General features: G+C 51.1%; 3 protein-coding genes across 3 annotated transcripts; 1 reads left to right on the top strand and 2 right to left on the bottom strand.

Annotated features, from left to right (window-relative positions):
• Positions 1–1,103: 1,103 nt before the first annotated feature.
• On the bottom strand, positions 1,104–2,682 carry J7T55_002090 (uncharacterized protein; the record flags this gene model as incomplete). The annotated part of the gene is made up of 3 exons (XM_053133466.1): positions 1,104–1,199; positions 1,406–2,539; positions 2,665–2,682. 3 exons carry the CDS (start codon positions 2,680–2,682, stop codon positions 1,104–1,106), a joined length of 1,248 nt encoding a protein of 415 aa, XP_052988649.1.
• A 1,164-nt stretch (positions 2,683–3,846) lies between these two features.
• Positions 3,847–7,854, bottom strand: J7T55_002089 (uncharacterized protein; the record flags this gene model as incomplete). Its single annotated transcript, XM_053133465.1, has 5 exons — positions 3,847–3,876; positions 3,948–5,464; positions 5,612–6,761; positions 6,832–7,309; positions 7,487–7,854. The coding sequence occupies 5 exons, from the start codon at positions 7,852–7,854 to the stop codon at positions 3,847–3,849; spliced, it is 3,543 nt and encodes a 1,180-aa protein (XP_052988648.1).
• A 1,351-nt stretch (positions 7,855–9,205) lies between these two features.
• J7T55_002088 (uncharacterized protein) lies at positions 9,206–10,253 on the top strand (the record flags this gene model as incomplete). Its single annotated transcript, XM_053133464.1, has 2 exons — positions 9,206–9,307; positions 9,870–10,253. The coding sequence occupies 2 exons, from the start codon at positions 9,206–9,208 to the stop codon at positions 10,251–10,253; spliced, it is 486 nt and encodes a 161-aa protein (XP_052988647.1).
• Positions 10,254–14,939: the final 4,686 nt, after the last annotated feature.

Raw genomic sequence — 14,939 nt, 5'->3', positions numbered from 1 at the left:
TAGGAATCCACTAATGTAAAAATGCCGTATCAACTACTTATTCTTCGCATTGCAATGAGTCGACGTGTGGTGTCGCTGTGTACAGTCTTCCTGGTGTCTGCTCTTCGCTGCTAACTGATAAGCTTCTCAAACATGTATGAACCTGATTTATCCTTTCTCATAGTCTCGTATGGTGCTCAATATCGATGACAAATTGAACGGAGTCCGGATAGAGCTATGTATTATGAACAGCCTCCCTGCTCATGATCCCACCAACGTACGCATCGCAAATGCAAGGCTTACAGAGCAAGACTCTTCTCAGTCTTGCTTCCTGCTTTGCAAAGTACGCATGGGGTCTCTCCACTAGCGAAAGATTTAACGAAATCACCGGTCTTGAGACCTTGCTGGGACAAAACCTATTACAAATCGGTGGGGATTCTGCTGTGATCTTCTTTGAATTCAGACTGTCTTGATTGTGATGACCGGATGTTGCTGACGTTCAAATATAGGTATATATTCTAATCTCTAGCACGATTTTCCAAAATTGGCTGTGTCGACTTCTGAACGACTGTCTGGCTGCGTTCCACTGTCAATGTGGCACTTCCAAGTTCGGATCTTTGAGATCAGCCATACGAATGCGAGGCCCATCTGGACCTTCGTCAAATAGATGAACAGCAATTTGCTTAGATCTCTCCTCCATTCCTTCACAGGTTCTAGTAGATGACGACGAGATCTGTTCGTTACCTAGCCCATCGGCCCTTAAAATCCATGCCAATGGTGAGGCCTTCCAGACCCAAGTCCCTTGCCTCCCGGTGGCTTCGACAACCACCAAGAAGAATAAGGTAGTCAAAGCCGCTAAACAAGCGGGAAACGAGATCCAGGGCCATCGAACCTGGAGACAGGTTGCGTAGTGATACGACTTCCCCAGCGCATCCCTTGACAAGCCCGGCATGTCTGGCGATTGACCGCCATGTGTGCGGATATAGATTGTGAGGGAGTCGGAGATGTTTGCAATAACGCTCTGAACATGCTCAAAGTCGGTGTGGCCCCAGTTATAAAAATGTCGAATGATTTCTGGCCCTTGAAAATCGGACAGGAAGTATTCCGTCCAGCCATTTAACGCGTCAGTGGCTGAGCTGAATGAAACCGCCTGCACCATGCCGTTCAAATACTCGGATAGCCCGCCCATAATTGAGCTTGCTGAAATCAGATAGATACAACTGCTATCAATTAGGTTATCAACGTTTTTATCGTAATCTGCGTTCGGCTCTACCTTGAGATCATATGGTATCCATCGGCTTTCAACGCTCGAGTTTTGAACTGATGATGTCTGATTCTGAGCAGAGCATTGAGTGTCTAGTAAGGCGTAAAATTTAAGATAGGGAGCATAAATTCTTCCCCAGGCTGTGTCAGACGAGCTTGCGACCAGATTCTCTTCAAGTTTACCGGCGGAGATAGTGGCATTGTAGATCTTGACACATGGATATAGGGAACATGTGGCGGCGCCATACCCCTGGCAGGCCCACGATTGCTCCTTCTCATTCGAATTACATGTCGAGTTGTCAGAAGTGGTCCAATCGATGCGTCCATCGGAGATAGCTGTGGCTCCGAGAAGGAATTCAAAAAGAACTCTGGAACCAATCGGCAAATAGGCACTTTGTTCGCATTCTGCTTCGCATTCTAGTTCGGAATATGTGTCGGCGAGAACCGCAAGAAAATCTTGGATTCTATCGGGGCCAATAGCCGTCTTGGTACTCGGCTTGTAAGAACTGTCGCCGTGAAAGGAAGAGTCGACGGAAAAGCTCGAGTTGGCAGGGCAATCTGTCGCAGATGTCGGGTGCTGGCTTGCATAGGACGCATCAGGCTCTGAGCAACTGCGATTTAGGATAACGTCCGCGGAGCGGTCTTGGCAGGAGTAGCAGACTCCGATAGTGGCATAGTTGACATGGAATGTGCAGTTGCCCGTAGAGCACTGCCAGGGAGGATCCTGCCCCGCAGAGAAGACTGCGTTGTACATGACACTTTCAACGGCCTTTTGCGGGCTCACAGAGCTCGCGTTTTGATCCAAACCATAGAAATCGAACCAATTAGTTCGTGGCAAGCTCGCAGACGCGGTATCGCCCGAGACCTCGACACTGCAATCTATAGGCTGTACAAGCTGTTGTACAAAGGGATCAATCATAACGGCGAGTACCATTATGACGCATCCGAGTACTGTAAGCGGTCGTCGAAATCGCTGCCGCCAGATTAAGCCTAGTGCTCCGGCTGCGCCTCGAGTTGCATTATCGAAACGAAGCATGTCCGTCAGGGGGTGTATCTCAGAATACCACGTCCACTGGAGCTGCCCGATACATGAGGTGAGGATGACGCCTATTGATGATTTGAGCACTAGTGTATAGACAGAGAGCAGAGAGTTGATCGAGATACTGAACGGCCACCGGGGCAAGGGCTGCCCATTGTGAGGGTACACTGTTGCGAACATGATGATCGGGGAAGCCAGTACGAGAAGGCATGCGGCGAACTCCCAATCCAGCTTGCCCAGTATCGCAAGACGCAAGTTCTATCAGGACGACCCGAAGTTGCAGGTATCGTAGACGATCCCACGTCATCACAGCTCAGTTGACTGTCTGGTTGATGAAGCGTTGGAGACATGGACGCGGCGTCTGAAGTAAGTGCATCATAAACTGGAAGGGATGTCGACATTATGGATTTTTATGCTGGTATTCTCATATGAGGTATTGCAGATAGAATAGTAGACAATTGTACATGGGCTAGGTCAGAAATTGCCAAAAAGCTTGCGGGTATAAATGTGTGAGTACTCAAGCTCTAGTTGTCTGAGACAACGGCCCCCTCACCGAGCCTCAGACCTGCGGCGTCTTTTGGGTGCCCAGCCTCCTCAGCCGTCTGTTGTGTAGCCAGAGCCCATTTCACAGCCCCCATCTGATTTGTTTCGGTATCAAAAAGCAAGATGTAGGCAGCACGTACTCCTACTGATTTGTGGCGGTCATCCTTGCCTCGTCTTCGTCGGAAATTTGACGACTTTGCAATTTCTACTCTTTAGCTACTGGCTTGATTAACCCGGAATGTATGTTTACATCACATCTCGTCCTCATTGCTACAACACACTATCATGCATTCGAGACTGCGCTCTCTTAGTCAGGATGGAGCCGAGTGTAAAATTCAAGATTTTGAAGAGTTAGTGAGGACCAGGATAGTCATTACCGTTAAGTACTTTAAATTGATATTCTGGTGTCGAAAAGATTTATAAGAAAGACCGGCCCAGGTGTAATAGAATTTTGGTGTGTGGAAGTACAAATGCAGTCTATGATATCCTTTCTTGCCTCCTAGCTCTCATGAACTCAGCAGCATCAAGCACACTTTTTGCAAACCTGATGGAGGAATGTAGTACTGCGAGAAATAAAGGCCAGACCAGGACAAAACCAAGAATACTAAACTAGTAGGATGGATTGTAACTTGCTACACGTTTGCCAGGTGTTTTTATTTAAATCGAGGATAAGCATATTAGGCGGTCGTAGTTCGGCAGCTCTTTGATCGCAAATGGTACTTTACTCTGCAGATATGCTCGAGCCCATTGTATACTACCTGACTAGGTCTCGAGAGCATGGTAGGTAGTCATTGGCTGAACTGCACAACTATGAGTAGTTTGTGTGGTCGAAGTCCAACTTTAGTGTGCTGCGGGTGGGATTGCTGCTATTTACTGGGGTTGTATACGTTGTAGAATCACTTATATCATCCGAACCTGATATATTCTGCATTTAGAATCAAATGAGTTCACGTAGAAATATTCTCAAAGATCTATGTTTCCTCGCCGGTTTCCTACTTGAACACCAGAGTGGGAACCCAGCTTCACGGAAGACTCTTGTATCCAGTCCAGAACTAGCACACATGCTTTCCCATTCATTCCATCGAGATCGTCGAGTTGAGGATAGGAGACCACCATTACAAACTAGCTGAGACACAATATCGTACTGCTCTCGCAACCAAAGTCGCGAAGGCAAGCTATCCACAACAAAGTCAATGGGCGTGTTCCCGTGACCATCTGTGGAATTGGGGTTGAAACCGCGGGCGAGCAGCGCTCGTATCAACTTAGGCGTAGCTTTATGAAGCAGCTTAGTCTCTGACGTTGAGCTGCGAATGGTAGTGGAATGGGTCGACATGCTTTGGAAAGAGGGCGACTCTGCGGCCGTGCTTGTGATCTGAATGGCATCCACGAGAATGAGAGCCAGTTTCTCAAACAGTGGCTTTATGGCTCTGGGTGCACTCCACATGTGTTCTACTATATACAAGAGACCGTCATCGGTCTCATGTATCGAAAGACCCTTCGACACCAAGAGCTCCGCCATGTTTATGATGCTGTCCATGTCTTTACCCACCCCTCTTGCTGTAGCCGCTTCAAGCACGATCCATACGAGGTTCGGTGAGTTCTGTTGAATGCAGCATGGATCTGCCTCATAAGCGTCGCGAACGCAGAGTTGCAATCCGGCGAAAACTGCCACTGCGATTGTGGACGGAACAAGGTAAGAGAAATTGCCAGTGAAGAAAGAATAGTGGTCTGTTGGTGCTGTGCTGAAGAAATCGTACTGGCTGAAGCCCATAGTGGTTTCGGCCTTCCTTGCATGGCGAATAAAGCGGTCTTTGAAAAGGGCGTGGGTGAAAAGATGTTTCGCGATGAAGGAGTGTCCGTTTTCAGTGATAAACAGACCGATGTTATTTCCCAGAAGCTGAAGTTTGAACCAAGGGCCTTCGACGAATTGTTTGACCGTCTGATGCATGAATTGCAATATGGGTTCTCCCTTTTGGGAGAGACCACCGACTTCCACCAAGCCGCCCGACACGGCTTTGATGAAACGCTCACCCCATTCCAGTCCTGGCCCGTTCAGGGACGTTTGTGAACCCTGGTTGAGTTTGTGTTTGGCATCTGCGAGAGACCTGGCGGACGAGCACTTGAGTATCGCGAGCAGTGTTTCTGTTTCCATGTCTTCGTCGGAACGGCAAAGCGTCTCCAGGACAACATAGCTTTCCCAACGATTACCAGGCGGAATACGCTGGACAATAACCTGGTAATAGTCATCTAGTTCGTCCGGAATGCCGTCCAGGGTCTTGCGTAAATCCTGCTCCAGTCCCTGGGTATCCCGCAGCTGCGCTCTATGTAGCACAATGTTCGTAAGATCCCGCATCACCAGCTCAACCCATAGAAAGACGCCGCGTGCCCTACGAACAATTTCCATCACGAAGGGTGATAAGAAAGTCTTTGTAGTGTCGTCGGAAGGAATGGATGCCGCGCAAAACTCGATGATGTCGTTCCCAGTATAATCATGAATCTGGAAGCCTGGACATGCCGCAAACTCATCGTTAAGTGCTTTCCAAGGCCGACTGGAGAAAAGAATCCGTATACGATTCGATGAGTGTTTGCTGGGATCGACTGGCTGTTGGACGAGGTCCTGCAGAAACGAAGCGATGAACTCTGGCCTTCCGTCATATTCGTCAAGAGCATCCAAAAAGAGAAAGAGGTCCATCTTGAATAAAGATTGCCCAATCAGTCGACGAAGGCAGTCTTCTAGGTTGTCTCTGCTCCATGGTCTTGCCTGTAAATCTGTTTTTATTTTCTCACGTTGGTAATGGCGCTGTAAAGTTCTACGCAGGATCGCCAACCAATTCCTCGGTTCAGGCGACTGAGAATCCGCCTCTGTCCCCTGATTTGGTTGTTGCTTGACCTCGGCCTTCAAAATGAAGTCAGTATCGTCAAATTCAGCTTCTTCATATGGGTCTATAGGTCGTGACTGGATTTTGATCCCAAGGTCTTTCAACATGCGCCTCAGATGCATTCCGAGTCGTCGGTTCTGGGTCAATTCTCTTTGTAAGGCAACGGTCTCCGCAACCTCTCTCATGACGTCAGACGACCAAGAAATCTTGAGACGATCTAATAAAGCCCAAATGTCCGCTTCGAGGCTGTCAAGGCGCGAAGAATTGATGAGGGTCTGATATTGATCCGCGAGAATGGGATATAGGAGAGGCAAGAGAGTCTTTTCTTGTTCCAAGATCTGGCTCACAAGGCTCCTCAGGAGACCTTCGAAAGACTTCTGCATGTTATTTCCTCGGTGGTGAAAGAAAAAACTTGCTGTCATCAAGCGCGCCCTTGACTGCCAGCCACCAGCGCGCAGAAGTTCCTCTGTGCGTGAATCCTGGTAGAGATATTTCATGAGGGTACTCTTTCCACTTGCTGGCTTTCCATGGATCCAGAATATTCCGGTCCCTTTCTGAAGCCATTCACTGAGGCCTACGGATGAATCATCGTAAGCCCAATTGAACGTGTCTCCTAATTTCTCGTTGATCTGCTCCAGTCGACGATCTCGTTCTGGGGCTCGGAGAGATGACAAGATCTCATTGCCATTCCAAAATTCAGGCATCATCCATTCTGGCTGTAGATCTGATCTCCGCTGGACTTTAGTCTTGCCGATATTCTCCGGTGGGTTGGATGATGCTTTCGGATCTGCAAGCTCAGACTGAGTGAGCTTTCGGATCGATTGCGGCGCAAGCTGCGGGAATGTAAGTTCACACAGGGCGCAAATACTTTTCAATTTGCTCGCAAGTATCCCAATATACCTATCTCCTATCCCGAGTTTCACCATATTAGAATGGTTCTCGTCTATCTGTATGGTCAACGAGGGCTGCGAATGGCAGAGATTTCTGGTTGCGGACTCTCGTGACACCATCACGGTTCCAGGGCCCGTCCGTGAAAACTTTCCCGTTTTAAGGGCCTTCTGTCGTTCAGTCAGCTTTATTTCCGCGACTTTTATTGTGCACGAAGACTCTGTTCATAAGCGGGCTTACTTCCACAATCGGCGTGACTTTCGTCTCGAACGCCCAGAAGAACTGAAGCCTCTGGAGATAGGAAATATTTCCAAACTGCTCATCGAGTCTAGGCAGGAAATCTGATAGATTAGAGAGGTCTTTCACCAAAGCAACATTCGGCTGATCTCCCAACATCTCGAAAATGTCTGGAATACTCATGCCCTGACTCGGGACACCAAAAAAGATAGCACCCTTTATCTTCGCAAGAACCGATCTCTCCTGATTCCCTCCTCCAGCCAGAATAATTAGCGCCTGCTTCAGAACTACTCCACCCAGACTGTGAGCAAGGAAGAGCAGGGGCTTCGCCGACGGTGCAGAACAGCCGATGGCCTTCACTGTCTGGACCAGTGAGATCGCCAAGTCTGGGATGAGTTGAAAAGACGTGCTGTCGCAAAGCGAAGTGTCATATCCATAAGACAGGAAGCGGACACCAGGTAACCTCTGTGGAAGCTCGTCCCTAATCCACATAAAGGACTTGTCGTGGCCGTGGGTCTGCCATGAGCCAAAGGGATGACTGGCAAGCCCTGATATAATAAGGCAACTTACAAAAGATACAACATTGTTAGTAACCAACAAGCAATAAGCCATATGCAGGGTTCGTGAGAGACTACCTAGGTGGGTGAACGGCACTTACTCATACTTGTGTTCATCATCGGGCACGTGGTTTAGCGGCGTTATGCCCTGGAAGTGGTGGTCGATGATCAGAGGCTTTGCAAGCCCTGGTACTGCGATAGTACATTCTCCATCGTTGAGGATCGAAGTGAGAACTGGAGGTATCATGCGTAAAGTAATGGTAGCCGTCTTGGTCCGCAGCCATGACCAAACGTCCACGTCGTACGCTAGCGAAGAGAGCCGTACGTCCTGCGCCGTGATACCGTTGATAGACTGACACAGAAGCTCGACGGCAGATAGCCGATCCACGTGTGCCGGAAGGTTTCGAACCCGAAAGACGCGGGGCTTAACGTTGACACTACTGCTGTTGTCGTGTTGGCTCTCCGCCATCTTGACCTCGATTTGAAGGGATATTTGAGTACCCCGTCTGTTGTGCTGACTGGCAGTAACTTGCTATGTATGTACGCTACGCGGAGCGTGTCGATTTCTATTTTCACATTGCCTAATTCGCAAGCTCTGGAATATCCGGGGCTGCTGGCGAAGTACGGAGTCGGAAAGGCACAGGGGCTTAGGATAGGTATCAGTGACCTGCTAAAGATTCAGCTGTGAGTCGGCGGGGCTGTCAAATAATTCGGACAATGAACTTTTCTGTACCACGTGGGGGCAGGAAGTCAGCCTGGCACTGCCGCACCACGTGTGTAATCCAATTATTCGGGGGGACGGGGGTCAGGCTGGAACGCGTTTTGACCCAATGAGATGCAGACACGGGTTTAGATACGTACCCCAAATAAATAGATTCATTGGTTCGTCCCTCTATATATCAAGGACACGACAGCCAGGTCGCTAATCATCTGCACACAGCTGACCGACACAGCAAGTGGTGATACCCATGCTCAAAGACTCTAGCTTACATGGCTCAGTAATCAAGAGATTCCATCATCTGGCCGGTATGTCACTATCAATCTGGAGTGTATTCAAAGAATTGAAGTTCTGACTAGGTACTCGGGACCTGGGATGATGCCACAGATATCTTGCCAGCATCCTATCATTCCTATGAGGCCACTGGAAAGCAGCTAGTCGCTGGTCCAGGCAACGACACATCAGCGGTTTTCCGCAAAGAACATTCTTTAGGTCGCTTGGTAAAATGCTGAATCATCTATGGTTGGCTGGTGCAAAGCATGTCCCTCGGCAACTGCATCTTCAAGTCGCTGCAGGCCGGGATGATCTCGTCGTGGATCTGATGGATTTGCATCTAATTTGGGACAAAGACGGGAGAATCTTTCCCAAGTCCATACTAATTGATCCAGTGTTCTGGCAAAAAAAAAAAGATAAAGTGCCCCTATGGCTGTATATGCCTAGGACTTTCGGCAGCGTCCGATAGGGGCAACCGGTTCCCTCCAGTGGTTTCGTGTAGGAATGACCTTTGGAAAGTCGCTCTGGGATTTCTCTATACATATGCCTGTCTAATTCCTTGGAAAACGACTTCTTCCTCGCAAACAAAGGGCGTCTTTTGCCTCCAAAAGCCAAGAACACAACGGTTGAGTGGGCAGAATGGAAAGACTTGGCTAGGGAGCTCCTTCATGGTCACAAGCCAGAAAATGTCCACCCTCGCTTCCTCCGCGCTGAGATTTACCTCTCCCGGATCAACACCATCAACTGCTCCACTCATCCCCCCCTTTATTGATTGTATCAGCGTGGCTGCAATAACTACAGCAGCTTCTATCGCGATCACCTTGCGCAGATGGCTGCTGCGACCGTATTCGTCACTTTAGTGTTGGCCGCGAAGCATATCGGCCTCGCTACGGAGCGGCTCCAGCACAACGCCAACTTCCAGAAGACTTTCGTATGTATTCAACGTGTGTTGTATCTTGGGGCTGACTTGCGTGCTCATGGTCATGGTCCTAGGGGCTCTGCTCAAATTTTCATCACGGATGTCGCAGCGGCTCTTAAGCATAGATAACACAGCGTTCTGATACTATGCCTCGCTGATCAAATTGGAATTCGAAAGAGGCCGAGTTGAAATAGAACCATCGAAACTGATTATCATGCCGCTCCATCACGGATAGTAGTCATTTGGTCTTGCGGTGCTGTAGGCCGCAGTCGTGCATGGATCATCGATACAGGCTACTTATTTCGCTGTTTCCATAGGAACTCGTTCTTTCCGGATATCTTAGATGGGAAATCCTTCCATATTGAATTATTCACAAGAAAAAGTAGTAGAATGGTCGAACCCAATCACCTCCACAATCAATGAACACAACAACACAAGACCACATTGCGAATAATACAATGAGATCAACAAAAGTCATTGGCGCTCCTTCAGAGAACCACTGCCACCTGACATCTCTGGCACCGGAGCTGCTAGACAATATCATCCTCGAGCTAGACACGCTGCTCAACGTCAGCTACCTCGCCGACGCGTGATCCAAGACGCAGCTTCGCTCGTTCGGTGCCGCCGCGCCGTGCCCTGGGCGGCGCAAGACGTCGCGGCTTTTAGCAACACCGACACGACCCGCCACCGGGGCCACCGGGTTCGGCTATTCGCCGCGCTTGAACCGTGGGAGACGCAGCATATTGACCACGCGGACTACCTAGTCACTCGGCTGTGCGCGGCGCTCTGCCTGGTTGCCGGGGAGAAGCGGGGCGCCGCTTCGGGGACAGGCGCGAGACCTGCCAGGGAGACTGAGTTTCGCGTGCTGGTCGCGCATGCCGACCGCCTTGTGCGCTATATGGGGGAGCACCCCGGCCTTGCGGACGCCGCCCTGCGTTCCTTGCTGGACGTGCCATGAAAAGGCGGCCAGAAAACTCTCCACGGCACGCCTGTGTACGACCAGTTAGTAAAGCGGTACTCTCTGCCCTGCATAGGCGCAGCGGGTACTTCAGCTCCCGGACCTCCCAAGGGAGCAGAGACACCGGCAGCAGGGCGACAGTGGCGAGCGGCTAGAGTTCATTGTGGATGCGGTGGATCAGGTCCCATCTAGTATGTGGTGTGGTTTGGGGCTAGACTGCAGAGCTTTTTGGGCTAGACGACGGTAACACGCGGCTAAGTTTGGAGACTTGCCGGGTCGCTGGGTTTGCGACATGGGATAAAAGGCGCGTACAGGCAACGATGGGTCTGGATGATTTCAAGAAGCTGTGGACTGAGGTGAAAGCGTCCTGAGTATTACGTGGGATAGGGGTCGTGCGGCTCAAACGCTGACTTGTTGCCGGGGAAGTCAGCTGATGGACAACTTGTGTGGTAAATACGGAGGCCGTCACGATGTGATTCGCTCCTAGAGCCGCGCCGAAGGCATACTGCGAAGGGTCGATGGATTCACAAGCCGGATGGAGATAACGACTTGGCACGTGTTGCATGCTGAGTACATGGATTCACCGGTGTCCTTAGTCTACCTACCGCCCCAGTTCAGGGAGGAGTATGTCAGCTTTGTCGAGGACAGCAACGACATGGACAAGTACTGTTGAAAAATGGATGCAGCCCGCTTCAGGCCCAGTCACTTGGAAACAAGCTTGCGTATGAGCCTCCCACAGTCTCAGATGGATGTGGTCACTCAACCGCATGGTGGATAAACATAGAGCCTAATCAGGGAGGAGTTGAAGTCCCTACTGCGCAAGGTTTTTCTATCGTTGACTAAGAGACAATGCAAGTCTCGGTCCATTCCGCGAGACCTTTGCACACCACCCCTCCTACCTTCCCAAAGTGCATGAAACTGCAGTGTGGTGAGACACGCAGCCTTCTGTGCTTGATATGTGAGCCTCCGAAAGAAGCCTAGGAATAGCCGCCTGGTGCATTGCGGGTAGGCTGTGCAGACATGCATGCACGCATGCACGCACGATCCGGTGGGGGGAAATCAACACAGGACACAGCAAGGCATCTCACTGCGGACTGGACCTGTAGGCAAGGGGTATCGACCCGACCGGGCATGGAAAATAGAGGTGGAGACTGCTTTGTGAGCCGGGGACTTGGTGGTGTTGCACACAGCTGGGGTGGGGAGTGTGGGTTTCGACTTTGTGCGACAACAGGCCTCGATATCTTTGCTATCGCTGAAATATATAAGGAAGAGTCCACATGATCGCAATATCCGTTGAATTGTCCTCGTGCCGTCAAGTTAATTCATGACTGGTGTACAGATGTCTATATGATATAATATCACACTGAGACGTTAATAAACTGTGACAGCTGTTCCAACGGGGGCAATCAGAGCCGCGCAGCTCTCTTGTCAGGGTAGCCCGGACTTGAGGGAGGAAAGGAGAAGAGGCGAGAAAAGATCACCGTAGCACAGACAGGACGGGAAGGTCGCTGGTGGGCGGGAAAAGCAAAAAGGTGGCAGTGATCGGAGGGCATCCGTCACCCGGTGCAGTAGATCCAGAGTCCGTGCAAGTTGGAAGGCGAGACCCGCATCACAAGCTTTGCCATTTCGACAAGACATGTCTTGAGAGAGATATATAACCTTGAGAGAAAGAAAGAAAAACAGTGGTGTGAGGGAGTAGTCATACGACGAGACGACAACGATGCTGATTGTTGGAGTTGAGGCGTCGACTGGCAACAGCTGGCAGTATGCAGTATTCCCTGGGGTTTTTCCTTGGATGCCGGCCCGGGCTAGCTTGACTAGGGGCAGCTCGGATGCAGTGATACGTCTCTGAACCACGGCCCTGGGAAGCCCCCTCGCTTGAGGATGGTGGCCATTGGCTCGATGCGGCCAGCTGCATCGTGGAGTTACGCCGGCTCCGAAGCTCCTTTGCCCAGGTGCCAGGGTGCCAGGTCTCGAGACAGGGTCATCCGTCTTAGACTTGCAGGGTCTGGGGACGTCATCAATCTTGAGTGTTGCCCGGTGGGATGATAGAACGTTCGAGCTCTGTTGATGCGGCTGAGACATACAAAGAAAAGCAGCTAGCCTGTCGTGCATGGAGGGGGCAGGGGGGCCTGGGGGGAAAGCATGAGGCATAGGACATAGCAGGACATGGGACATGAGCAGATGGGACAATCCGGGGGATCTGCCAGGGTATCGACGATCGATACGTCGGGCTTCCAAGATGTGTGTCTGGTCGGCGTATGTGTGGAAGAAGCAACGAGCACGAAGCGAGCTTTCGAGCGAGGGGGGGGGGCCAAAAGAAGTGACGGCTGCGGGTCTCATCCGTGTGCAGCACACAACAAGCAGAGTGGCAGCTGTCCAGCTGTCGTTTCTGTCGTGCTCTGCTGTGCTGTGATGTGCTGTGCTGCGCTGTGCTATGCGAACGATGAATCGGGCCGCTCTTCTCTGGAAATGAACGGGAAGCAAGGACCCGTTGGCCGGTGTCTGGCTAGACTCAGGCCGGGCTTGTTGCTATACAGGCCACCTAGTCATGAAGCTGTCAGATCTGAGCTCTGATCTCACAGGTGGTGGCAACCAACCAGTGGGGGTAAAAGGAGAGCCGGCCTGGACCGCGACTAAAGCAATGCTGACATGAGCCGGTTTGATGCTCTCAATTTTGTGGCAGTAAATGAGTTCTTTGTGCCAGGGCGTCTATGATGGTTCGACTTGGTTTAGCATTCATCGCGGGTCTATGAGGAGGAAGAGGAGGAGGACGACGACGACGACGAGGGAGAGGCATATTCTCTCCTGTCTTCGCTTGCCTGGCCCCCAAGGCAGCTTGAAGTCGTCTGCCTGTTGGCGTGTTTCCTTCTTGCACTCTAGAGAAATTGTTCATCTGTGTGTAGATGCTTTCGGCGGAGCCGGCGAGGGAATCAAAGGAATGTGGCCAAAATTGGGTTGCGGTCGACGATACTTTTTGGTGGACAAGGGACCGTGGACTCGGTCATGGTTCTTTGCAGCGGCCAGAGCGGGCCGCTTCTGGCCCCGCCAACTTATTTCCCTCTCCAGTCCGTGCACCTCCAAAGATCACACCTTGATCATTTCTGGCCACTTTCTTTCTTATTGCATCCAAGACGACAATGGCCTGCTTCTGCCTGTCCAGCCTGTCGTGCCTGTCCAGCAGACTCGATGTGTTCCCCAAGATGGAGGGTGGCTCGACCAGCATCGGCCTCGTGAGCAAAGCCATCGGAGATTTGATGACGGAATCCTCGTCTTGCTTGCTTTATTGTCGTCCAGTGTCCAGCACCCAGTGTGTTCCGTTCCTCCTTTTGACCGACCTTTGACGTGTGGATGAGCAACGCCGGGTGGACCGTGACAGCTACGCTAGGCTACATGTCAACTGGTTCGCCCAGCCTGTCCCATTGGCATCGACGGTGGGCCCTCCACCGACAATGGCCGATCCACACCGGCGCTTGGTGCTCGGTTGCTCGGTGCTAGTTTCTCGTCACTCAGAGCTGCCAGGCCAGCCAGGACGACCTCCAGTCTCCGGTCCACGGCTCGGTTCCGAGTGACCTGGCCCAGGCTGTTGTCCATCACGATCAACTGCAAGATATCCGCCAGACCTGCAGATTCATGGGTCATTGGCTAGTCTGAGCTAGCCATGCGTAGCCAAAGCAACGAGAACCGCAGCTCAGGAAAGGGAGGGAGGTATGTTTCATGTCTGGGCCGGTGTTGGTCCCAATATCCTTCTGGCGATCTCCTGCCACATCCATCCATCCGCGCTAAAACATGCTTTCGCATCGAACAAGCTCGACCTGCATGTACCGGTGATAGGTACATAGACCCTGTTCGCAGTATGCCAGTTGTGCATAGAACATGGGGCTGCCCACGCAAACACCCACTCAGCCTCATGGTCAGGTAACATTTTCCTCCTGACGTCTCCTTCCCGCCCCATCTATTAGGCACGCGGAAAACTCGAGGGTTGGAACTAAATATCACTTTGGGTCACTTTGGGACGGAACAATATCGCCTGAACAATATCGATCCCGACGTTTCCCTTTGACAGCAGCTTCGCTCTTCACCTTGAGTAGACTGTGGCATATATGTTCTCTGTCGACGCGAATTTCTTTGACACGCATGCCACCGCGTTCAGACTGCGTCCAGGCTGTCCAACAAAGGTTTGACCCGACTGCTTGCCTCGCTTGATCCGAGCTTCTCGTCCACAAAGTTCCAAGGTAGGGCCCCCATTTATTGACAGCATGATCGTCCTGACCTCCGGTGAAAACCGTTCACTTGATCACATGATGGGTCAAGATATTCCTTGCTCCCTCTTCCTACCCGCCTCTTGGTCACCCCGGCACTGTCATCTCTGATTCATGGGCTGATGTAGAATCTTGAACAGCAGCACTGTCATTGGAGGACTCACCCAAGCCTGGACATCTCACATTAAAGCCCTCGGGGGACACCAAGACCAGCTTGTCACCTGGCACAGAACAACACTCCTCGCCGTTCACTGAGCACAATCCCCTTACAAGGGGTGTCCTGTTCTCGCGCCATTTTCTTCAATAGAGCTCAGAAGGTCGGGCTCTCAGGCCCTCGAGTGGGACTTTCTCACACCTTTATAGCCCAGCTCATTCATGAGCTTCGAAATGAGCTTCGCGTCTCTTCTCTGAGATCTTGCACAAC

This window comes from Diaporthe amygdali (assembly GCF_026229845.1).
Source record: "Diaporthe amygdali strain CAA958 chromosome Unknown NODE_37_length_474048_cov_65_229390, whole genome shotgun sequence".
Classification (NCBI taxonomy): Eukaryota; Fungi; Ascomycota; class Sordariomycetes; order Diaporthales; family Diaporthaceae; genus Diaporthe; species Diaporthe amygdali.
This window is presented reverse-complemented; position numbering and strand designations above follow the sequence as displayed.